The 25,448-nt window shown below is 41.6% G+C and overlaps 1 protein-coding gene and 1 long non-coding RNA gene across 2 annotated transcripts in view; one reads left to right on the top strand and one right to left on the bottom strand.

The window, feature by feature from the left end:
* Positions 1-843: 843 nt before the first annotated feature.
* The window catches only part of LOC139032788 (uncharacterized), a 47,861-nt gene continuing 23,256 nt past the window's right edge, over positions 844-25,448 (bottom strand). The window contains exons 2-3 of the long non-coding RNA XR_011485392.1: positions 6,290-6,428; positions 844-1,883 (exon numbers count right to left, since the gene is read on the bottom strand). This is a non-coding gene — a long non-coding RNA (uncharacterized lncRNA). The remainder of the gene's footprint in view (positions 1,884-6,289; positions 6,429-25,448) is intronic.
* LOC110131290 (transmembrane protein 126A) lies at positions 22,526-23,220 on the top strand. Its single transcript, XM_020883807.2, has one exon. It carries the CDS (start codon positions 22,540-22,542, stop codon positions 23,155-23,157), a length of 618 nt encoding a protein of 205 aa, XP_020739466.2. The 5' UTR covers positions 22,526-22,539; the 3' UTR covers positions 23,158-23,220.

Here is a 25,448-nt window from a genome sequence, read left to right as displayed (position 1 = left end):
ACCCTCTGCAAAAGCCTCCGCCATGGTTTGCAAACTCAGAAGACGTTACAGGGCATAGAGAGTGTAGGGAGCAGTAAACAGACCTAGCTTTCAACTATGTAACTGACATTTTCAGACACTTAGAACATACTACATAATTGAAACAACAATAGGGTATTATAAAGGATTCATAAGAAAAAAGCAGGAACTCTTGAATTATGAGTTCAGGCCATGTTATGGGCCAGAATGGATGGGAGGGGAGTTGGAGGGAGGATGGATGCATTTATATGTCTGGCTGAGTCCCCTTGCTGTCCACTGGAAACTATCACAACATTGTTAACTGGCTATACTTCAATACAAAATAAAAAGTTAAAAAACTAGAGGGGTGGGAGGGATATTTGAGAAAAAGGGGACGTATGTACATTTATAGTTGATTCATGTTGTTATACAGCAGAAACTAACACTGTAAAGCGATTATCCTCCAATTAAAAAAAATAAAAGTAAAATTCTTTTTAAAAATGAGAGCAGGACTTAATTCAAAAAGTTGGGTACAACAAACGTAAAAAGAAATATTCAAGAAGAGCAGCTTACAGTGGGGGAAAACTGAAAACAATGTCCAACAATGAAGAATTTTTCAAAATCTTGATATAATAGAACAAGACCACGAAATATCTTACCATCCCTAACTGATATCAAAAAGATAGAAACACAAAAGGAAACCATCATCAGTGTTGACTGTCTCTGAGAGCTGGAATAACTATCGATCCTTGCCGGAGCCTGCCGGCAAACGAACCGGTCACGGGCGCAATCGCCGAAATACCTGAGAAATAAAAGAAAGGACTAGGAAAGAAGACTAGAAAAGAATGGGGTTGAGAGGGACAGAGTCAGCTTGCGTCTGACTCTGCCAACTTTATTGAAGAATACCACACCTATATATATGCTAACAGGAGTTGCTAATAGATCAAAGGTTTGCATATGTGCAGAGCTACAGGCACAGATGTTTTAAATTCCTCCACTTAAGATCAGTAAAGCATCACCCTAGCGCCCAACATGATTAACTAGATAGAAAACAGGCTTCAATCATGACGAGTTTATCAGCAACAGGTGAAAGCAACAGGTGAAAGATCGCTACAGCAATTTCCTTGAGGGAGGTGAGAAAGGCCAACCTGTGCTTTAATAAATCAGGGGTGGCGGGACAGAGAGGGACCTCTTGATCTCTCTCAGAGCCAAGAAGGAGCCTGAGCAGTCAGGCTGGCTCCCCACATCTCCCCCTTTTCTTTTGACTAATGGCCTTTATATCTCCCTCAAAGGAAATGGCTGCGTTTGCAAATGGGAAAACATCAACAATCTTTTATATATCATTTCAGATAGGCATTGACAAATGCAAGAACCAAAGGTTGTATTCACAAATCCATCAAGTGTTATTTGGGGCTACGCATCTTATACCAGGATTATTGTTCCAGTCTGACCTAGGCCACACAAAGGACTTATTAGTATCAAACGTCACATCTATCACAATTTTACATTTGTACGTAAGTAAGAGTCCCATATGTTTCATCAGGTTTCCTGGGAGTGTTCAGCCTTCAAATGTTGGTATATGAGTCTTTTGCTCCCAGCAAATGTCAGTATTAAGAATGGGCCCGGGAAACAAAAGCATTGGCTTCAGGCTGAGGGAAGGCTTGATTATCGCACAGGCCAAAGTGAGCACAGTGTAAGCTAGGGCTTGTCGAGGTTGAGCCGTCTCTGCAGTTATCCTCCTTGCTTGAAGAATAAACTCATGCATCTGCTGATTTATCGGGAGAAGATTCCTCTGTTGAAGAGTCAGACGACTCATCTGCTGGTTTAGGGATCTCCTCCGTCTGGCGTACCAGCCTTTCTGGAAGCCAGCGCGGTACTTCGGCATCCTGTGGAAAAACACATACATAACCCCTCCCCCAAATTAACATGGGATCTGGGCCATGCCAATTATTATCTAGCGGGTCCTTCCATAAGACCATCGGTTTCTTACTAGAGATTTGAGGGTCCCAAAATCTCTGCGCGGCTGAATGTCCTTCTTTATCTAAAATTAAAAAGTTTAGAATGTATAAAGCGTGATTAAGGTAATTTCTAGGTAGAAGGGGGTAGAGCTCTCCTCTCTGTATTTTTTGAAGCTGTAATTTCAAAGTTTGATTGGCACGTTCCACGATGCCTTGACCTTGTGGATTATAAGGAATGCCTGTTTTTAGGGTGATAGAAAAAGAGGAACAAAAATTTTTGAAGGCAGAGGAAACATAGCCGGGGCCATTATCAGTTTTTATAATCTTTGGCGTGCCTAAAACGGAAAAAGCATAAAGACAATGTGAGATAGAATGTTTTGCGGCTTCACCAGTCTGTAAGGATGCCACAATATATCCTGAAAAAGTGTCAATAGATACATGAACGTACTTTAAACGACCAAAAGAAGGAACATGAGTGACATCCATTTGCCAAAGATGATTCGGTAGGAGCCCGCGAGGATTAACACCAAGGTGTGGAACTGGGAGAAACTTAGGGCAAACAGAACAAGATTTAACAATTTGTCGTGCAGTTTCTCGAGGGATATGAAATTGCAAACGAAGAGTATTACTATTTTGATGATGTAGCGCATGTGATTGTTGTGCCGCTTCTACCTGTGAAAGAAAAACTCTAGTGTGAGAATCAGCTATTTGATTTCCCATAGATAAGGGTCCAGGGAGTCCAGTGTGAGCACGTACATAAAAAAGGGAGTAAGAACTCTTGAAGGAGAAATGGACAGATGGATCCAATGTAATGGAGCATCCTGATACAAAACTGCTGTAGGCGTATATTTGGAAGGGAGTATGTAAAGACCCCAGGGCTTAGAAAAGTCACAATAAGTAGCGAAATGTTGAGAAAGGGCATTTTCTACTTTAGCTAATGCTGCTCGACCATCATCTGTAAATGTCCTGGGGGAAGAAGGATCAGTAGGCCCTTTTAAAATATCAAACAAAGGCTTTAATTCACCTGTGGTTAATTTAAGATATGGACGTATCCAATTTATATCCCCAAGTAATTTTTGGAAATCATTAAGGGTTTTTAGATTATCTTTTCGGATCTGCAGTTTTCGGGCCTTAAAAGATTCCTGTTCTAATTTAAATCCCAGGTATGAGAAAGGAGGGAGCCTCTGTACTTTCTCTGGTGCCACTTGAAGGCCGAATTGAGACAACCGTGTGAGCAGCAAATTATAGGCTTGCAAAAGCACACCTTCAAGGTGGTATGCAAGCAGGATGTCATCCATATAATGGACTAAGTAGACATCAGGATATGCAGCTCTCACAGGGTCGATTGCATGATTGACAAACCTTTGACATAAGGTGGGGCTATTAGCCATCCCTTGAGGCAGAACTTTCCAATGATACCTCCGAGCAGGCTGCTTAAAGTTAGTAGAAGGTATGCTGAAGGCAAAACGCTGACAATCATCAGGATGGAGTGGAATAGTATAGAAACAATCCTTTAAATCTATAATTATCTTAAACGTTTTACGAGGGATCCCTGCAGGCGAGGGATCCCTGCAGGCGAGGGCAGGCCAAGCTGTAAGGGTCCCATGACAATCATAGTTTCATTTACTTTGCGGAGGTCCTGCAAAAGCCTCCATTTTCCAGATTTCTTCTTTATAACAAATATTGGTGAATTCCAAGGGGAATTGGAAGGCTCAATATGTCCTAAGCTCAATTGTTCCTGCACCAATTGTTCAGCTGCTGAAATTTTTTCTTTGGTTAGGGGCCACTGATCAACCCAAACAGGCTCATCAGTCTTCCAACTGATAGGGTCTGCATGAGTTACAGGAAAATCAGAGGTCCCCGTCAAAAACACCCTAGGCTTGCTCTGGTGGGGCGAGGAGTGGATACAATAGGGCAAGTAATTCCTTGATTACTCTTTCCTAGTCCCTGCTGTGGAAGCAGACCTTGATTCATCATCATATCTGAGATGACTTGATTTGGAGCAAACATATATACACCCATTTGTTGCATAACATGTCTTCCCCAAAGATTAACAGGGAGATGAGGCAGAATAAAAGGTTGGAAATCGCCCTCGTGTCCTTCTAAATCATTCCAGTGAAGGAGGCCGCTACTCTGTTGTGGGTTTTGAGATTGACCTATGCCCCTCAGAGTAGAACAAGCTTCTTGCTTCGGCCAATGCTGTGGCCAATGTTCCTCAGCTATAACTGACACATCTGCACCAGTGTCCAAAATTCCAGAGAATCTTTTTCCTTCAATAATGAGCTCTAATTTTGGTCTTTGAGCCGAAATAGATTGAACCCAATAAACATCAGAGGAACCAAAACCACCAGCCTTCCTTTCTCTCTGTGAGGCAATCTTTCCTTCCACATGAAGGGGTAATAAAATTAATTGGGCAATTCTTTGATCAATAGGTATACTAATAATGTTAAGGGGGGCACAAGCCATAATTTTAATTTCCCCAGTATAGTCGGCATCAATCACGCCAGGGGAAATGGACAATCCCTTCATGGTCCAACTGCTCCTGCCAATGATTAATCCAACTGTTCCTTTTGGTAGTGGTCCAAATACCCCTGTAGGAATGGCTTGCATCCCCATATCTGGGGTCAATACTATGTGGGCGGCAGTGCACAAGTCCAATCCTGCACTGCCTGGGGTGGCTCGGTAGAGGTTTTCGATACCAAGTCGATCAGGTTTGGTTGTGACTCGGCTTTGAGTGCCCCATAACACTGTTTCGGGGCCTGGGGCTGGCCCCTCACCCAGTTTCCCGAGACAGGAGGCAGAGGTTTACCTTCTATGTCAGTCTTAGAACGACAGTCTCTGGCCCAATGTTTTCCCTTTTTACATCTAGGGCAGACATTAGGATTTTTTGCCGAATCAGGGTTATTGTTCCTTTTTGGGCATTGAGCCATACGATGTCCCATTTGTCCACATAAAAAACAGCTACCTGGTGGCCCGCTCCTCTTTATGTTTCCCTTATTCCTTGCTTGTTGGTACAAAACCTCTTTAATAGACTTTCCTTGAATAGCTGCGGCCATAGAAAGCCCTTGAAGGTAAGAAGGGCCAATATCAGCACAAATTCTAACATAATCTGTTAAATTTCCCTTTTTCCTGTAAGGCCGCAGAGCGGCTTGGCACGCAGCATTTGCATTCTCATAGGCCATCTGTTTTGTTAAAATAAGACCTGCCTCTTCATCTCCTATAATCTTAGATATTGCATCTAATAGACGAGCAACAAAATCCTGATAAGGCTCGTCAGGCCCTTGCCGAATTTTCGAAAGATCTTCAGTCTTTCTATTAGAAACGGGAAGTTTCTTCCAGGCTTTTAATGCAGCTTCACTAATCTGAGGGTAAGCTTGTTCTGGATAATTTAGTTGTGCATCAAGAGCCCTAAAGACTCCTTCTCCCATTAGCATGTCAAAATTAATTTGTAACCCATTACGGCGATTACGATCTTCAATAAGACCACAAACTTCTCCATACTCGGAGCGCCAGAGCAAATAATCGCCTCCAGAAAGGCAGGCGCGTGTAATAGCTTTCCAATCGTTGGGTGGCCGATATTGGGCTCCGAGGCTCTCAATTATAGCTAATGTAAAAGGTGCCGTGGGTCCATACTGGGCACAAGCCTGCTTAAGCTCCTTTAACTGTTTAAATGGAACAGGCTCATAATGCCTGCAGCGGTTAGCGTCTTCAAAAACTGGAAAAATCATGGAATATCCCTCAAGGCTTTCTCCTTGGTCTCTAGCATGTTTAACAGCCATTTGAAGTGGGGAAAGGACAGGTTTTTCAAATTTCAAAGGAGAATATACAGGAGCTGTAGGTATTAAGGGAGCCTCAACCAAAGGAGGAGGCATAGGAGGAATTGGAGTGGGATCCAATCCTGCCACAACAGACGGTATATTGAAGTGCTGCGGCTTGGGACCCGAAGGAGACAGTAAGTCTAATTGCTCCACTCTCTGTGATATGGATGTTAACATTTCTTTAAGTTCCAAAAAGGGGGATGCTTTGTCCTTCCCTTTTGTAACAGTAAAAGCATCCCAATTCTCTCTATTGTACTCATCTAGTTCTCCTTGATCCTCATGAGAGAGTTCAGACTCTGAGTCAGATGTTAAAGCAACAGCCTCCTTTTTACTAGATTTTGGGTCTTCCGGGAAATTGCAAATATGTTCAACTGTCCCGGAGGTAGGCTGCAGATTTTTAGGAGTTATAAACTTTAGAGCAGTTAACATCATTTTTAACGTAGAAACAAAGAACTGTTTACTACTACTTTGACCCATGATTTTTACTCTCAACTATACCCTCTCCACCCACAATACCTGCAACTTTAAACGCTGCCCGCGGGATTACTTGTTTTTGGGTGGCTGTAGTCCGGGATCCGCTCGTGTCCCTGTGCGGGCGCCACTTGCCGGAGCCTGCTGGCAAACGAACCGGTCACGGGCGCAATCGCCGAAATACCTGAGAAATAAAAGAAAGGACTAGGAAAGAAAAGACTAGAAAAGAATGGGGTTGAGAGGGACAGAGTCAGCTTGCGTCTGACTCTGCCAACTTTATTGAAGAATACCACACCTATATATATGCTAACAGGAGTTGCTAATAGATCAAAGGTTTGCATATGTGCAGAGCTACAGGCACAGATGTTTTAAATTCCTCCACTTAAGATCAGTAAAGCATCACCCTAGCGCCCAACATGATTAACTAGATAGAAAACAGGCTTCAATCATGACGAGTTTATCAGCAACAGGTGAAAGCAACAGGTGAAAGATCGCTACAGCAATTTCCTTGAGGGAGGTGAGAAAGGCCAACCTGTGCTTTAATAAATCAGGGGTGGCGGGACAGAGAGGGACCTCTTGATCTCTCTCAGAGCCAAGAAGGAGCCTGAGCAGTCAGGCTGGCTCCCCACAGATCCTATTCATACTTAAATATTTCTTTTATCTTTCCAAATTTTGCAAGACTCTGTAATTTAAAAAAAATCAAATGTCAAAAAATAAAATTGTGATTTTATTTTCCCAAAGTTCTCAAGATTCTGTCATAAAAAAAAAAATCAAATGTTGAAAAATAAAATATATCCAGGTGACCTGGCTAAAGAATACATGACACGAAATTACATTTCCAAAAGGGAGACTTCCTGTGCCATGCAGTGGCAAGAAGACTATGTGGGTACCCAGTGTTGTGTTATACATTTTAAAAACAGCTGTAACTCTTTGCCTTGACTTTTCCATCCTTGAACTATGGATACATTCCCTAAATGTTTTTGAAGTATCTTGCTTTAAAATATATATATATTTATTTATTTATTTACTTTTGGCTAAGTAGGATCTTTGTTGCTGTTGAGGGCTTTTCTCTAGTTGTGGCGAGTGGGGGCCACCCTCTAGTTGTGGCGAGTGGGCTTCTCACTGTAGTGAATTTTATTGTGGAGTGCAGGCTTCAATAGTTGTGGCACATGGGCTTAGTTGCTCCGAGGCACGTGGGATCTTCCCCAATCAGGGATCCAACCCATGTGTCCTGCACTGGCAGGCAAATTCTTTACCACTGAGCAGTCAGGGAAGCCCTGTCTTGCACTTTTGAGACCGAGAATTTATAAGAAAATAATATTCAAGTCTCCACCTCTCAAACAGAAGGATGGTATGTTTTCTGACAGTCTTTCCATGTGCATAGGGTGTCTCTCTTCTCTTCTTTATGATCATCTGTCATATTTAACTTTTTCCTGGTGAGTTTTTTCAAAAGAAAAGGGAAAACAATCTCTCCTTCATTGTACCTCTTCAAGTATCTAAAATTACTTGTGATAGTCTCAGCTGGAATCAACTTACAGATCCATCCACAGAGGGAATGGGTTTATCCTGGCAGTGGAATTGTGGTTCTTTGTGATCCACACCTCTTCCCTTCATTCCAAGCCCACCCTGGACTTCCCTGGTGGCTCAGCTGGTAAAGAATCTGCCTGCAATGTGGGAGACCTGGGTTCGATCCCTGGGTTGGGAAGATTCCCTAGAGAAGGGAATGGCTACCCATTCCAGTATTCTGGCCTGGAGAATTCCATGCACTATATAGTCCACGGGGTCACAAAGAGTCAGACCCGACTGAACAACTTTCATTTCACTTCACTTTGCAAAGAAATACTACTCAACATGAAAACAAACAGTCTGTTGATACTCAAGACAACATGAATGAATCTAAAAATAATTATGCTGAGGGAACAAGCCAGACATAGAAAAGTACATACCAGATAATGTCATTTATATAAAAATGTAAACTCATTTTTAATGACAGGCTGTAGATTGGTGGTTGCCTGGGAATGAAAGGGAGGAGGTGTGGATTACAGAGAAGCACAATGAAACTTTGGAAGTAATAGATATATTTTTTATTTTAGTTAGACTGATGCTTTTATTGGTTCATACATGCCAAAACTCAATGAATTGTACACTTTGAATATGTGTGGCTTTGTACCTCATTTGTACATGCAAGTGAATAAAGAATCACAGAGTGAATTATTTTACACAGTGTTTCTCCAAACTTTGCTGATATTAAGAAGCTCCTAGTACCTACAGTTAACATACTCGACAGTGAAAAGCTGAAAGTGTCTCCTCTAAATTCAAGAGTAAGACAAGAATGCCCACTCTCATCGTTTCTGTTTAACATAGTATTAGAAGTACTAGCTGGGCTCCCCGAGTAGCTCAGCTGCTCAAGAACCTGCCTGCAATGCAGGAGACCCCAGTTCAATTCCTGGGTTGGTAAGTTCCCCTGGAGAAGCCGTAGGCTACCCACTCCAGTATTCTCGGGCTTACATGGTGGCTCAGATGGTAAAGAATCCGCCCGCAATGAGGGAGACCCGGGTTCAATCCCTGGGGTGGGAAGATCCCCTAGAGGAAGGCATGGTAACCCACTCCAGTATTCTTGCCTGGAGAATCCCCATGGACAGGAGCCAGACAGGCTACAGTCCATGGGGTTGCAAAGAGTAGGACATGACTGAGCGACTAAGCACAGCACAGCAGTATTAGCTACAATAATCAGTCATAAAGAAGAATGAAATTCTGCTGTTTGTAACAACATCAGAGACCTGGAGAAGGTTTCCCTGGTGACTCAAAGGGTTGAGAATCTGCCTGCAATGCAGGAGACCTGGGTTCAATCCTGGGGTCAAGAAGATCCCTTGGAGAAGGGCATGGCAACCCACTCCAGTGTTCTTGCCTGGAGAATCCCATGAACAGAGGAGCCTGGCAGGCTACAGTTCATAGGATTGCAAAGAGTCAGACACGACTGAAGCAACTTAGCATGCATGCATGCATGGACCTAAAGAGGCTCATGCTTAGTGAAATAAGCTAGATAAAAAGAAGACACGTTTTGTATGTTTTCATTAAAACATGGAATCCAAAAAAATTAGACACTTCCCTGGTGGTCCAGTGGTTAAGATTCCATACTTCCACTGCAGGGGGTACAAGTTGGATCCCTGACTGGGTGGGGAATTAAGATCCCATGTGCCATGTGATGTGACCAAAACCAAAATACAATTCAAAAAGCAAAACAAAACAATGAATTTTTTAAAAAAGAAGCCCCTGGTGCTGTGTAAAATCCATACTCCTGGTCCCACTGCTGAGTACTGCATGAAGCACCAGGTGAATTGTGCTTTCAGTAAGAACCTCAGTGATTCTCTAGCTCAGAGAATAGGAAAACCCTGGTATAAAGTGGGTGGCAGCTGAGAAAAAATGACCCTTCTCTCACCTTGACCAAACCGTCATCAGGTGAAGCTGAATGGAACCCACCACCATCAACAAGCAGGGGAAAAGCCTCTGTGATTTCCTAGTGTTTTCCACAAGTACATGGCCCTTAACCACCATAGAGCAAGTGTTTGTCACCAGGATCTCCTTTAAAGAGCTTTCTCAGCACCCCCAGGATCTTATATCACTAGATGAATTGGGAGAAAACTAAGCTAATGAGTGAAATGGCCCTCCACAGAATCCATGCTGTTGTTATCCAATCAAGATCTGTCTCCTATAAAAGCAACACAAAGAGCTGTGTTGGATGTTTCATCTTGAAAGGAAGTTGATATTTCTACTTGTTCAAGAGCTGCATTGCAAGCCAGGTAAAGGAATCTACAATTTTTTGCACGTAACTGTAGTGGTATGTTTGGAAATCATTATAGATGCTCTTTTCATCATTACTCAGTGAGGTGATATATATATATATTTTTTTTTTGAGGTATCTTTTTAGATTCACTGACCATTGCAGTTCCTCTGATGTGTTTCCTGTTTTACTGTTTGCTTTTCTTTTTTCCTTAATTTGTTGATGTTCTTTGTTCAGGAAGGATATTAACTCTTCTATGTGTATAAAATAGTGACTTACCAAAACTCTGTCTGTGATGTCTTAATGCCATTCAAGAGGTTTTTTTTTTCTTCCTTTATTTCATTTTTCTGAGTAAAACATAAGTGCTTTCCTTACTTAGCAAGACTGAAAATATGCATTCAATCTAAGAAACTAGAATAAATAAAATCAGTGGAAATAGAGGAGGAAATGTAAAAGCCTAAATTAAACTTGAAACCAAATACAATACCATGCCTGAAGGGTAACACTAAAAGCTTGTTCTTGTAAAAACGGTGACAAGTAGATCAATTCTGTCAAAACATTTTTTTTTTTTAAATGAGCATTTGGTGAGCAATAACAAGAAATAGTGTCAGGTAAAAGGTAATGTACAACTGCATATCAAAATACCTGATAATTTACATGAAGGGGATAGTTTCCTTGAAAAGTTATAAAAATGGATCAAGAAGTAACAGATACAGCAGACAAATCACTCCAGAAGAAAAATTCACACCTCCTCCTAAATAGCCTGAGTGGCCTATTGCTCTGAGCTCTGGAAACTTTTCAAAGGCACCTTTCTATAAAGATAAGTTTACCTCAGCCCAGCACCCACAAAAATCTCCATGATGAAACTGGGGCATAGTCTAACTCAAAAATCTACTTGGTAAAGTTCCTAACATAATGAACAAATAAAATCTTACTTTTTAAAAAACCTTTAACCACAATTTTAAATCTACTTATTTTTAATTGATGGATAATCACTTTACAATATTGTGTTGGTTTCTGCTATGCGGCAACATGAATCAGCCATAAGTGTATATATGTCCCCTTCCTCGTGGCCCTCCGTCCCACTTTCCACCCCATCCCACCCCTCCAGATTGTCACAGAGCACTGGTTTGAGTTTCCTGGGTCATGCAGCAAAGTCCCACTGGCTATCTATATTACATATGGTGGTATATATGTTTCCATGCAACTCTCCCTATTTGTCCCACCCACTCCTTCCCATTCTGTGTCCACACATCTGTTCTCAATATCTGAGTCTCCATTGCTGCCCTGCAAATAGGCTCATCAGTACCATCTTTCTAGATTCCACGTATATATGCATTAATATGATATTAGTTTTTCTCTTTCTGACTTACTTCACTCTATAAGTATAATAGGCTCTAGGTTCATCTGTCTCATTAGAACTGACTCAAATGCATTATTTTTTATGGCTAAGTAATATTCCACTGTATTTATGTACCACAGCTTCTTTATCCATTCTTGTCAATGGACATCTAGGTTGCTTCCATGTGACCACAATTTTCAAGTCTTTAAAATGTTAAAACACAATGAACACTCACCTACCCTCCTTAATGTTAACAAATTAACACTTTGTTGTAACTTTAGCACATGTTCATAACATTTGTTGCTATTGCTATTATTGTTGTTGGCTGAATCACTGAAGAATCAGTGGCAGACTTTATGAAATTCTTGCCTAAATGCTTGAACCTGCATCTCCTGTTTAAAAAAAAAAAAAGGAGGGGGCATTCTCCTACAAAAACTGAATGCCACCATGAGTTAGAAAATTACTTGTACCAGTTAATAAAGATGGCCATGAGTTCAAGAACACAAGGATAGGTCCAAATTAGGAAAACTGATAAACCTCATCATATAAATGAAAAAAAAGCAGAAAGTCACATTTACCAACAAGTGCTGAAAATGCATTTGACAAAATTCCCTGCAATTTCTGATAAGTTCTCAAAGAAGAATAGAAATGCTGATTCTAAAAAAGAGAATCTGCCAACACAAAGAATGTAAAAAATGGTGAAATAACCAAAGCATTTGAGCTAAAGGCAATCTACAAAGTGAGGCAGTTTTTGATGTTTTTCTCCCTAGGTTTGAGTTCTTCAATTTCCTTGATCTCATGCATCATAATATTTTGGGAGAAACACCATAGTTAATTATACATTAAGTTGACTTCTAAAGTTTTCCATCACCTTAGTGAAAGTGAAGTCGCTCAATCGTGTCCAACTCTTTGCGACCCCATGGACTGTAGCCTTCCAGGCTCCTCCGTCCATGGGATTTTCCAGGCAAGAATACTGGAGTGGGTTGCCATTTCCTTCTCCAGGAGATCTTCCCAACTTAGGGATTGAATGAAGGTCTCCTGCATTGTAGACAGACCTTAAATAGTCACAAAGAATGCACCCTCTGGTATATTGCAAATGCTGACCCATCAAAATAACTGCCATATCACTTTCTTCTTTTTTTTTTTTTTTTGCCATATCACTTTCAAATGTATGTATAAGCCTGAACCTTCACCACCATCATTCATTTACACATAAACAAATCTTTCTTTTTTTTTTTTTCCCATTTATTTTTATTAGTTGGAGGCTAATTACTTTACATCATTACAGTAGTTTTTGTCATACATTGAAATGAATTAGCCATGGATTTACATGTATTCCCCATCCCGGTCCCCCCTCCCACCTCCCTCTCCACCCGATCCCTCTGGGTCTTCCCAGTGCACCAGGCCCGAGCACTTGTCTCATGCACCCAGCCTGGGCTGGTGATCTGTTTCACCCTAGATAATATACATGTTTCAATGCTGTTCTCTTGAAACATCCCTCCCTCGCCTTCTCCCAGAGTCCACAAGTCTGTTCTATACATCTGAGTCTCTTTTTCTGTTTTGCATATAGGGTTATCGTTACCATCTTTCTAAAGTCCATATATATGTGTTAGTATACTGTAATGGTCTTTATCTTTCTGGCTTACTTCACTCTGTATAATGGGCTCCAGTTTCATCCATCTCATTAGAACTGATTCAAATGAATTCTTTTTAATGGCTGAGTAATATTCCATGGTGTATATGTACCACAGCTTTCTCATCCATTCGTCTGCTGATGGGCATCTGGGTTGCTTCCATGTCCTGGCTATTATAAACAGTGCTGCGATGAACATTGGGGTGCATGTGTCTCTTTCAGATCTGGTTTCCTTGGTGTGAATGCCCAGAAGTGGGATTGCTGGGTCATATGGCAGTTCTATCTCCAGCTTTTTAAGAAATCTCCACACTGTTTTCCATAGCGGCTGTACTAGTTGGCATTCCCACCAACAGTGTAAGAGGGTTCCCTTTTCTCCACACCCTCTCCAGCATTTATTGCTTGTAGACTTTTGGATAGCAGCCATCCTGACTGGCGTATAATGGTACCTCATTGTGGTTAAAACACTCTCCGACATAAATCACAGCAGGATCCTCTATGACCCACATCCCAGAATTTTAGAAATAAAAGCAAAAATAAACAAATGGGACCTAATGAAACTTAAAAGCTTTTGTACAACAAAGGAAACTATAAGCAAGGTGAAAAGACAGCCCTCAGATTGGGAGAAAATAATAGCAAACGAAGCAACAGACAAAGGATTAATCTCAAAAATATACAAGCAACTCCTCCAGCTCGACTCCAGAAAAATAAATGACCCAATCAAAAAATGGGCCAAAGAACTCAACAGACATTTCTCCAAGGAAGACATACAGATGGCTAACAAACACATGAAAAGATGCTCAACATCACTCATTATCAGAGAAATGCAAATCAATAAACAAATTTTTGTTTGTCTCAAGTTTTGCTTTATTTCCTTTTCTTTAATCTGTTCTTTCACTTCATTCAATCTCTCCTGAAATGTGTCTTAATATAGTATGTTATGCTTTAAGGTCTTTTTTGATCACTCGTATCATTGTTCTCTGCAACAAAGATATACATTAATATGTATATGTATATGCTTGGGTTTAAGGCAAATTCTTCTGACCATGATGTTCTAATTGTAAAATTTCTTCTGAACTGGGTTACAGTTACGAATTGTATACATGTGATCAAAATAACACTGCTATGGTCTGAACGTTTGTGTCCCCAAATTCATATATTGAAATCCTACTCCTTTAGGTGATAGTATTAGGAGGTGGGGCCTTTGGGAGGTGGTTGGGTCAAAAGGACTAAGATCTAATGAGTGAGATTAATGCTCTTAGAAAAGATCCCACGGACCTCCTTTTCCCCTTCCCCAAGGTGGGGATTAAAGGAAAAACCCAGGAGAAGTCTCTCGCCGGTGATACTGGCTTCCTGATCTCAGAGTTGCAGCCTCAAGACCATGATCACTATATTGCTGCTGTTTATAAATCACCCAGTCTGTGGCATTTTGTTAAAGCAGCCCAAATAGACTGAGAAAATATATTACAACACAGAAATATATGAAACACAGAAAACTTTTAAGAACTGCACCTCCAGTCACAGAACATGTATACCTTTTTTTTTGTTTGCATTAAAAAAATTTTTTGTTTTTGTTGCAGTACAGTTGATTTACAATGTTGTGTTAGTTTCTGCTGGATAGCAAAGTGAATCAGTTATACACAGCTCTACTCCTTTTTGAAGTCTTTCCCCACATAGTTCATTAAAGAGCATTGAGAAGAGTTCCCTGTAGTATACAGTTGTTGTTAAGCTGCTAAGTCGTGTCCAACTCTTTTGCGACCCCATGGACTGTAGCCCATCAGGCTCGTCTGTCCATGTGATTTTCCAGGCAAGAATACTGGTGTGCATTGCCATTTCCTTCTCCAAGGGGCTTCCCAACCCAGGAATTGAATCCATGTCTCCAGCATGGGTGATAGTTAGTCAACCTTTCGGTTTATCTAACCTTAACATTTTTCTCCTCTTATTCCTTCAGACAAGATTCATTATGATCTCACCACCTCAAGCTTATGGCCAGTCAAACTGGTTTCTGCGAATAACTCATGCCAAGTGTTCATATCAATTATACAAACAATTCTTTTTGTTCTTTGCTGTATTCATCGTTTTGATTTTTGGAATTGCCATGGCAGCTTTTCCTCTGGATCGCAAGATGTCATTCCTGGAAATCACAATAATTATTACTGCCATTGTTCTTCTTATCATTATTGGAGTGCTCATTTTTTATGAAGTCTGTCGAAAGCTGGAGGAATTTATCCCTGCCCAAGTGGGAGAACCATGGAGGTATAGAATTGAACACATTGAAATTTAAGCTTCAGCAACAGATTCCAAATGTCAGCACCTGATTATCATCTGAAATCTGAACCTCCTTAGGACTCTGGACCTTTTTAAAGTCTTCTGAGCATTTTAAAAGGAATAAACATTGACTTTCTAAAAGTTTATGATTTTGGAAAGTTCTTGTTCCCTATTGCCTCTGTGAAATCTCTTCCCGGGGAAAGCCCCCTTTTTCTCAAATATGAGACAGATAAATGTACCAGTGTTCTCCCACCTGCTTTTATTTTATTTACTTTTATTTTTGGCTGCACTGGGTCTTTGTTGCTTTGTGTGGGCTTTCTCTAGTTGCGGGGAGCAGGGGCTCTTTGCTGCAGTGCGTGGGCTTCTCCTTGCCGTGGCGTCTCTTGTTGAGGAGCACGGGCTCTAGGGTGCTTGGGCTTCAGTAGTCACAGCTCTCAGGCTCAGTTGCTCTGTGGCATGTGGGATCTTCCCGGACCAGGGATCGAACCTGTGTCTCCTACATTGGGAGGCGGATTACTATCCACTGCACCACCAGGGAAGTCCTTCCTCCAAGAAGTGTTTGCTTTGACCAACTTCTTGCTCTCTTCCTCCCATCACCTACGACCTACCTCTCACTCTGGCTTTTCACATCGGCTCCTGCTAATTTTAACACGTACGGAGGTGACCCACTGAAGACTCCAGGTTCCCAACTCATGACTCCTCACTTGGAACGTCCCAATCTTATCTCCTTGGCCTGCCTGTCCTCAGCCTGCCTTTTGCGTGTGAAAAAACTTTAGCCAAAGAATAACTTTAATCAGAAGGGAGAAAAGGCGGAAGCTAAGAACAGCAGTCGAATAGAACAAAATAAGAGTCAGTAAGCAAAGTCAAGGACCTTCGGTTCCTTCTCAAGGATTATAGATAATATTCTGAGCCATACTCTGTGGGCTGTTTTGTAGAGACCAAACCCCTCACCAGGTGGAAGAAATTAATGACATGATGATCAGGCCGTAGCCATGACATAAGCTGCCACAATTCCAAGAATTTTCCCCAAAGAAATGAAAACAAATCAACCCTGGAACACACACGCAATGTAACATGACCTTATTTTACTGTTCCTAAAACCGATATCAAAACCATTTTCAAAAATGGTTTTGAGCACTTAAAAACCTAAGAGAGTAGATCTCATGTTGTATTCTTACAAAAAAAAAAAAAACAAAAAGCCAAGAAACACAATAAATGGTTTGGAGGTGAAGGATATATTTATTACCTGATTTTGATGATGATATCATAAGTATAGATATATGTCCAAACACATCAAAATGTATATATCAAATATGTATGTTTTTTTATATAGTAAGTATGCCTCAAAAAACTAAACACAGTGGAAGCCACTGCTAATGGGTTCTGCATGGTGGAATACTTTTTTTTTTTTTTGGTGAATACTTCTATTTGGATCTTTCTTATTTTTTTCAAAGTCTCCCAAAGAACATATGTGTTACTTTGTAATCAAAACCCAGCAAATTCTTAAATTTGCTGGACTGCCATGCAGCCCACCATAGATGATAATATTGGCATCATACTTAAAAATAAAATCCTAGATAATGTATAAGTTACATCTTACAAAAAAATGTCACTGAAATTGCCTTTGAACTGGACTCTTGGCTTCCCTTCCTCCCGTAGCCCTCTGTCATCTCTTGTTAACAGACAGCATGATTTTTTTTTTAAGTTTATTTTATTGAAAAATAATTGATTTATAATCTGTTAATTTCTGATATACAGCAGGCAGTTACACATGCATGTGCATACATACATACACATTCCTTTTCATATTATTTTCCATTATGGATTGTCACAGAATATTGAAGGTATTTCCCTGTGCTATGCAGTAGGACCCTGTTGTTTATCCATTCTATATATAATAGTTTGCATCTGCTAATCCCAAACTCTCAATCCATCCCACCTCCAACCCCCTCCCCTGTGGCAACCACAAGTCTATTCTATGTCTATGAATCTGTTTCTGTTTCATTGAAAAATTCATTTGTGTCACATTTTGTTTTTTATTTATTTAAAAAGTTCTTAATGTAAAATTTTTATTGGCCACGCCATATGGCATGTGGAATCTTCCTCAACCAGGGATCCAACCAGTGCTCCTGCATTGAGAGCATGGAGTCTTAACCACTGGACCACCAGGGTCATATTTAAGTATGACCACCTGTGTCATATTTCAGGTTTCACATATAAGTGAAATCATATGATATTGTCTTTCTCTTTGTGACTTACTTCACTTAGTATGACAATCTCTAGATCTACCCATGTTGCTGCAAATGGCATGATTTCATTCTTTTTTTAATGGCTGAGTAATATTCCATTGTGTATACACCACATCTTTATCCATTCATCTGTCGATGGACACTTAGTTTCTTTCTATGTGTTGGCTATCGTGCATAGTGCTGCAATAAACAGGGGTGCTTTCTAAAAAATAACTATCTTTGGCTGCATGGGAACTCTGGTGCAGTGGGAGGGCTTTCTCTAGTTGTGGCAGTGACTGGGCGCCACTCTTCCTTGTGGCGTGAGGTCTTCTCTTCTTGCAGAGCATGGGCTCTAGCGTGCTTGGGCCCAGTAGGTGTGATGCACGGGCTTAGTTGCCCTGTGGCATGTGAGATCTTCCCAGACCAGGGATCGAACCCTGCATTGCTGGGCAGGTTATTAACCACTGGACCACCAAGGAAGCCCTAACAGGAATTCTTGAGTCTGTCCTGCAGCGCAACAGATCTGGGAGCAGCTGGCGAAAACCCCTCTGCTTGTAAACCGCCTTCACTGACGGTGCGGGATTCAGTGATTTTCCTTTCTTTCTGTTTCCACTCTAGTCACATACCTTCCCAGCTTCACGTGGCTCAGCTGTTTCACAGGAACTTAGAGTTACCTCACCCTTTCCTCTACCTCCAATCACTTTTCCCCCAGGCCAATTCCATCCTGCTTATCTTACAGCTATCCCAACACCCTTCAGCTTTGGGGAGGGGGATCTGAGACTCGTTCTCCTATCTCTAATTTGTCTCCTCCCTTGGCAAAGCCTCGGCATCTCAGCATTTGTCTTGCTGTCCCTGATTTGGTAAACGGTGTTAAGATTCCCCAGAGGTGCTTGTGGAAGACCGGTCCTTCAAGAAAGGATCTGGAGAATTGTGCTTTCAACAAGCATCCTGAGATTTTTCAAGCCCAGTGGTGGTTGGGAAAAACTGGTATAAGGTGGGTTGCAGCTGATAAGGAAACTTTCCTCAACTTGGCCAAACCATCATCAGGATGCTTGTGCGCTAAGTCGCTTCAGTCGTGTCTGAGCCTGTGCAACCCTATGGACTGCAGCCCACCAGGCTCCTCAGTCTGTGGGATTCTCTGGGCAAGAATACTGCAGTGGGTTTCCACGCCCTTCTCCAGGGGTCTTCCTGACCCAGAGACTGAACCCGCAGCTCCTGCATTGTCACGTGGGTTCTTTACCACTAGTGCCATCTGGGAAGTCCAAACCATCATCAGGTGAAGCCAGATGAAACAGCCACTATTAATAGCCAGGCGGAAAATAAATGATCATTTCCTAGGTTTTTCCCAAGACACATTATTCTTAACTACCACATAGTAAGGGCTTCTCTGCTGGCTCAGTGGTAAAGAATCTGCCTGCCAATGCAGAAGACGTGTGTTTGATCCCTGGGTCGGGAAGATTCCCTGGAGGAGGGCATGGCAACCCACTCCAATATTCTTGCTTGGGAAACCCCACAGACAGAGGAGCTGGGTGGGCTACAGTCCATGGGGTTTTGAAGAGTCAGATACGACTTAGTGACTAAACAACAATAACAAACCATACAGCAAGTGTTTGTCACCAGTCTCTCCTTTAAGAAGTTTTCTCAGACCCCAGCGTCTTATATCATTGGCTCAACTGGGAGAAAGCTAAGCTGATGCATGAAAAAGGCTTTCCATAGAATCCATGTTATTGCAGATGCATGAAAAAGGCTTTCCATAGAATCCATGTTATTGCAGTTATCCAATCAGTATCCTGTCTCCTATAAAAGAAACAAAGTGCCCTGCTTAGCATCTCATCTTGAGGTGTGTTTGCTGGTTTCTGTTGTGAGCAAAGCTGCATTTCATGCCAGGTAAACCCCACTATCACCTCTATTTATTTATAAAAGCAGCAATGTGTCTGGAAGTCATTAAAGACGCTCTTTTTCTTATTTCTAAGTGAGGTCAGGGGTACCTTTTCAAGTTCACCAGCCATAATTCCAAAGATAGGGGTTTCTTGTTATACCCTCTGTTTTTCTACTGGTTTTATTTCTTTATTGTCGATGTTTTGTGTACATAAGGGACCCTATGCAAGAGTTCAGGAGTGCATGGAAACACACAGGTATTCTTACCTGGAGAATCCCATGGGCAGAGGAGACTGGCAGGCCACAGTCCAAAGGGTCGTGAAGAGTTAGACGTGAATGAAGTGACTGAGCACTCACCCATGCATGCAAGAGTTCAAATTACCTTTGATGGGGTTTGTCTAAAGCACACGTTGCTTTCTGCCTCTACTCCATTAAACCTAAATTAATAGGGGCTTTGCTTTGTGATCTGTATCACCCGTACTGAAACTAGTATAACAGTTTCAAATGATGCATTTAAGTAATTCTGACACTTCCTTAAAATGAGATCTTGAGTCTCTTCTCGTCCCCAAGCAAACCTCAGGATTATGAGCTATGCCCAAGTGCCCTTTGGAAATGTTCCAGAAGTTTGTGATAGTTTCATTAAGGTTATTGAAATAAGTATTTAAAGAAAATTAATATACTTATGTTTCCTGACTTCCTGGCAACCTTCCTTGGTCATCCTAGACCCTAGCCCTTTGCTTCACTCCATCAGGACACATTACAACTTAGAGAGAATAGAATTCAAAACTTTGTCTAAAAGCAATGTCATGGCAAATGGAGAGATGGGTTCCCAGTCAACCTCTGATTTATTTGACCTCATTTTTTTTCTTCTAACTTCTGCAAATAAGATCGTCATGATCCCAACTTTTCAAGCTCATAACCTGAGAAGCTAGCTGCTGAGAATACAGTTTATACAAATGTATCTGGCTTTTTTATTTTGGAGTAATCACTTTGTTCCTGGAACTTTCTACAGTGGCTTTCTTTGCCGATCAAATACATTTTTGTCTAGCAATGATGATGGCTATTTCTGGAATTGTTTTTATTGTCATTACTGCAATCTTTGCCTCATATGAAGCTTGTCAAAACAAAACCCAGAAAATTCACCTTTAAGCCTATAAGAATTATCAAACCTTAGAAACCCCCAGAGGCTTAGAAATAGCTATTTTGAAATGGGAGCACCAACCACAGGCACCAGATTTATAACTTGATGTTAAACCCCAAATACCTTTGTACCTTTAGAGGTTTTTAAAAACCCCTTGAGCATTGTTTTAAAAAGAAATAAAACTCTGGTTTCTAAAAAGCTTACTATCTGATTTTGGAATGTTCTTGCCTCTATGAAATCTCTCTCTGCAGAAATCCTTGTTCTTTCAAATTCACGTCAGATGAAGGAACCAGGTTCTGCCTCCCTGTTGCCATGACTACCAACCTTCTTGCTCGTTTCCAACCATCACCAAAATCCAGTTGCTGCTTCTCACTCTCTCTTCACATCAATTCCTGTGGTCTTTAACATGCGCAGAGGGGACCCTTCCAGGCCCACAGGTGCCCAGCTCACGTCCCTCCTCACATGCTTTGTCACATTCCTGTCCTCCCCAAGAGTTATCTGCCTCCATGGTCCCATCCTGTGCCTTGTCAGAATCCCCAAACATCATTGCAGACCCCACATCCTCTAACCACACAGCCCCCTTGTCCTCACTAACTTTCTCTTCTACCCCTACTTGACAATCCTGGATGGTATGGAGTTCTCCACTCCTTTGATGCCATGGTCTCTTTGCTCTCCTGAAGTGCCTTTTTTTTGTTTGTTTGTTTTCCTTTTAGCTTAACATTTTATTTAAAAAAACAACTTTATATTTTGTGTTGGGGTATAGCTGATTAACAACGCTGTGATAACTTCAGGCGAACAGCAAAGGGACTCAGCCACACATACACATGTATCCATTCTCCCCCAAACTCCCCTCCCACCCATAACGTGGGGCACGGTGCCATGTACTGTACAGTAGGTTGTACATCTTACAGTAGTAACTTGTTGGTTATCCACTTAAGATATAGCAGTGTGCTCATGTCGATCCCAAACTCCTTAAATATCCCTTCCCCCTGGAAACCATAAATTTATTCTCTAAGTCTGTGGGTTTTTTATTTTTCTTTTTTAAAATATTTATTTATTTGGCTGTGCCAAGTCTTGGTTGTGGCCTGTGGGATCTAGTTCCCTGACCAGGGATGGAACCCGGGCCCCCTGTCCTGGGAGCAAGGAGCCAGCCACTGGACGACCAGGGAAGTACTTCCCGTAGCGCCTTGACTTTTTTCTTGTCTCTCTTGGGTTCCAAATTTTTCACCCCCTCTGACCCTCCTGTATATTCCGGGCACTTTTACTGGCTTATCCACGTAGTCCAGAAACCCAAGAAGCCACACCTCCTGGAGCAAGTGACACAACAAAGTGTCCTTCAAATCATGATCACAAAGTTCAGTCACCCGCACTGCGGTCCTTCTATTTCATTGTATCTTCTCCTTTGCTGCCAGGCTGGGAACTGGCAGATGCCTCTACAAGAAAAGTGCCTCAAAAGAATATCTTCCTTCCTTTTGTCTGACGTTTCTGGGTGCCCCCTCCCCCTGCCACCATTGAGAAATGGACTCACCATGCCACCTACTCATTCTAGAAATCTCACCAGTCAACAGCCCTACCCAATGGCCTGTGATACAGGAAGACAGAGCCCGGAATCAAGGACCTGGAAGGAATTCTCCTCTCATGCTAGAACAGCTAAAAGTAATTTGCAGAGGGAGCTGATGCAGATAGTAAACAGAAAACAATTTTTTTTCTTTCAACATATAATTACTATCCTCAGGTCTGGGGTAGTAGGCTGTATCACAAAATGAAACAAGAATCAGATTGTGTGAATGATCGGTAACTAAGGCAAGGACACCTGGAAATTGAAAATGAAGGCAGAAATTGAAAAGTGAAAAGATTTGGAAGATGAAGGAGAGAAGTCTATGAGGTCAGCCATTTGTGATGGGGACATTGGAAACAATGTTTAAACACACGAGATTTTTTAAAAAAACTCACGCTCGGGGCGCCTCGAGAGGAGCGTGGCGTGAGCCCTCGTGGGGCCGGAGGAGACCCGCCGAGGCTGCGTCTGCATGGAGGCGCGCGTAAGGCTCAAGATGAAAAATCATGAACCAGATGGTACTATCATCAAGGAGAACTTAATTGATATCATAGCCCGAAAAATTAACCAACTCCCAGAAGCAGAAAGGAATCTGCTTGAAAATGGATCAGCATATGTTGGACTTAATGCTGCTTTCTGTGGCCTAATAGCAAATAGTCTTTTTCGACGCATCTTACATGTGACACAGGCTCGCAGAGCTGCTGGCTTACCAATGGCAGTGATCCCATTTTTGACAGCAAATGTATCTTATAAAGGTTTTGTAAGTTTACCTTTGAATACAGGTGATCTGCATTGTGAAACCTGCACAATAACACGAGGTGGATTGGTTGGTCTTGTTTTTGGTGGCCTGTACCCTGTTTTTTTGGCTATCCCTGTGAAGGGTGGCCTAGCAGCTAGGTATAATTCAGCCCTGCTACCAGAGAAAGGAAACATCTTAAATTACTGGATTAGGATTTCTAAGCCTGTCTTTAGAAAGATGTTATTTCCCATTTTGCTCCAGACTGGGTTTGCTGCATACCTTGGGTCTAGACAATATAAACTACTTATAAAGGCTCTTCGGTTACCAGAACCTGGCCTAGAAATTGAGTGATTGTTAAGCAAATCTGTACACAAAAATAAAACTATAAAAATAACCTAAAAAAAAAATAAAAAACTCACGCTCAGTTTTGCAAGATGCAAGAAGTTCTCTGGATAGAGTGCACTGACAACGTGAATGTACTTAATGCCACTGAACCGTCCACTTAAAAATGGTTACGGTGGTAAATTTCATGTTATGCCTGTTTTACCACAATCAAAAATCATTTTTTAGAAATGGGATATGGCAGAAGAGAACAGGATTCAAACTGATATGGAAAAAAAAAAAAAACTTCAAATGAAAGTTCCCACCAACATATGAGTTGGGGGTGGTGCAATAATTGATAACATAAAGGAAGGGCTATAGAAGATATACTTTAAATTGCAAGTGATAAAGAAGATTGAAGTTGGCCGTTGAGGCTGAAGTCCTCAGGGGGATTTTCTAATCTGTAGGATTATGAGTCATCCCCTAATAGCCTTCTAGACCATTCACTGGTATTTTGTGGGGGAGGGGGGGTGCACTGCATCTTCGTTTTTGCGAGCGAGCTTTCTCTAGTTGCAGCGAGTGGGGGCTACTCTTTGCTGGGCTGCACAGGCTTCTCATTGCGTGGGCTCCTCTTGTTGCAGATCAGAGGCGCTCAGACCTCAGTGGTCGAGGTGCATGGGCTTAGTTGCTCTGCGGCATGTGGAACCTTCCTGGACCAGGGATTGAACCCGTGTACCCTGCATTGGCAGGTGGACTGCCATCCACTGTACCACCAGGGAAGTCCCTCTAGGTCTTACTTTTAATATCTGCTAGAAACAACACATATGCACTGGGAATGGAAGGCTGACCAAATCCAGGATTCGTGAGTTCACAGCAGCAGAGTTCATGTGCAAATGTGTTTCTTGCCTCTTCTGTTGATGTTCCTCTTCCCATTTTTTCAAAAAGTACAAGGCCATGAGGACCTCCATACAGCAATTTTTTATCACAGCTCTTCATAGAATCATTGGTGTCAGTGAGATTTATGGTGCCCCAAGAGCCACATAATTCTATAAATCCTTAGATACCTGACAACATTGATTTTTACCCTATGTTTCCATTAATGCATACTCGTACCTCATGATGAGAAAACGTAGACTGTACCAACAAATCAAATTATTTGAGCCTATTGTTTTTAGTTGCAGAACAGAATCACCTGATTAAAATTTTTAAAAAAGTCTACTTGCCAGGAAAACCTAATTCTGACATGTACATCCAGCTGAAGATCATCAATTTAGTCTGAGCAGGTGCACTTTTGATTTTACTGATTTGATGAGGTTTCAGTGAGTAGTTCTATCTGATGAACTGGGGGTGTAACCAAGTAGGACCTCTGGGGGCCTTCCCAGGACAGACTACCCCCCACCCCCAACCCACGTCCTCCAGCAGCCTCTTGTCTGTAGAAAACTTTGGCTTCCTAGGCTTTCCCCAAGTTCTAAAGAATAAATTTAATCAGAGAATTGAGAAAATGTAGAAATAAAGGAAGACAGTCAGGCAAGACAATAATAATAGTTTAGCCATTAAACAAAGTCACGGACTTTTAGTTCCTCCTCAAGGGCTACCAGCTATCTTCTGAGCCTTTTGCAGGTATTTCAACTCCCATCAAGTGGAAGAAGTTAACTGCTTGCTGACCACAAGCACATAGACCCCAACCCCAAGAAGGTTGATGATGTTGACTTCCCAGTTACCTCACCATCAACCAGTCAGAAGAACGTTCATGAGCTGATTATGTGTCCACAACCTCTCTCCTTTGTCTTGAAAGCCACTGGGGAGTTTGGGTGTTTTGAGCACTAGCTGCCTGGACTCCTTGCTTGGTGCCTGCAATAAACACTGCACTTTCTTTCACCAAGACCCATTGTGAGTAGATCTTACTGCATGTGGGTAAGCAGACCCAAGTTTGATTTGGTAATAGAAAAAGCAGTAGACTCCTGCTTTTAATTAAATACTTTAAAAGTATCTTCTTTCCTCATCAAGAAATCTTTCTCGGTCCCTTCTGAGATTCTTGCTTATTCTTGGTGTAGTTTTCAACTGGGAATATCAGATATATAGATGTACAGTCTGCTTGGGAGTATGCAAAGACGGAGGCTTCCTTCCTTTGTATGAGGAGTTCCAGGCATTGTGGGGACGGCCAAACAGAACTGAATATCTGAAACAATCATTTTTATTTTTTAATATTTATTTATTTATTTGGCTGCATTGAGTTTTAGTTGCAGCAGGCAGGATCGCTGATCTTTATTGCATGTGAACTCTTAGCTGCAGCATGTTGTATCTAGCTCCCCAACCAGAGA

Source organism: Odocoileus virginianus, chromosome 33, assembly GCF_023699985.2.
Source record: "Odocoileus virginianus isolate 20LAN1187 ecotype Illinois chromosome 33, Ovbor_1.2, whole genome shotgun sequence".
Classification (NCBI taxonomy): Eukaryota; Metazoa; Chordata; class Mammalia; order Artiodactyla; family Cervidae; genus Odocoileus; species Odocoileus virginianus.
This window is presented reverse-complemented; position numbering and strand designations above follow the sequence as displayed.

Excerpts from the sequence above, each read along its gene's own strand:
- LOC110131290 (XM_020883807.2), top strand. The coding sequence starts at position 22,540 with ATGGAGGCGCGCGTAAGGCTCAAGATGAAAAATCATGAACCAGATGGT.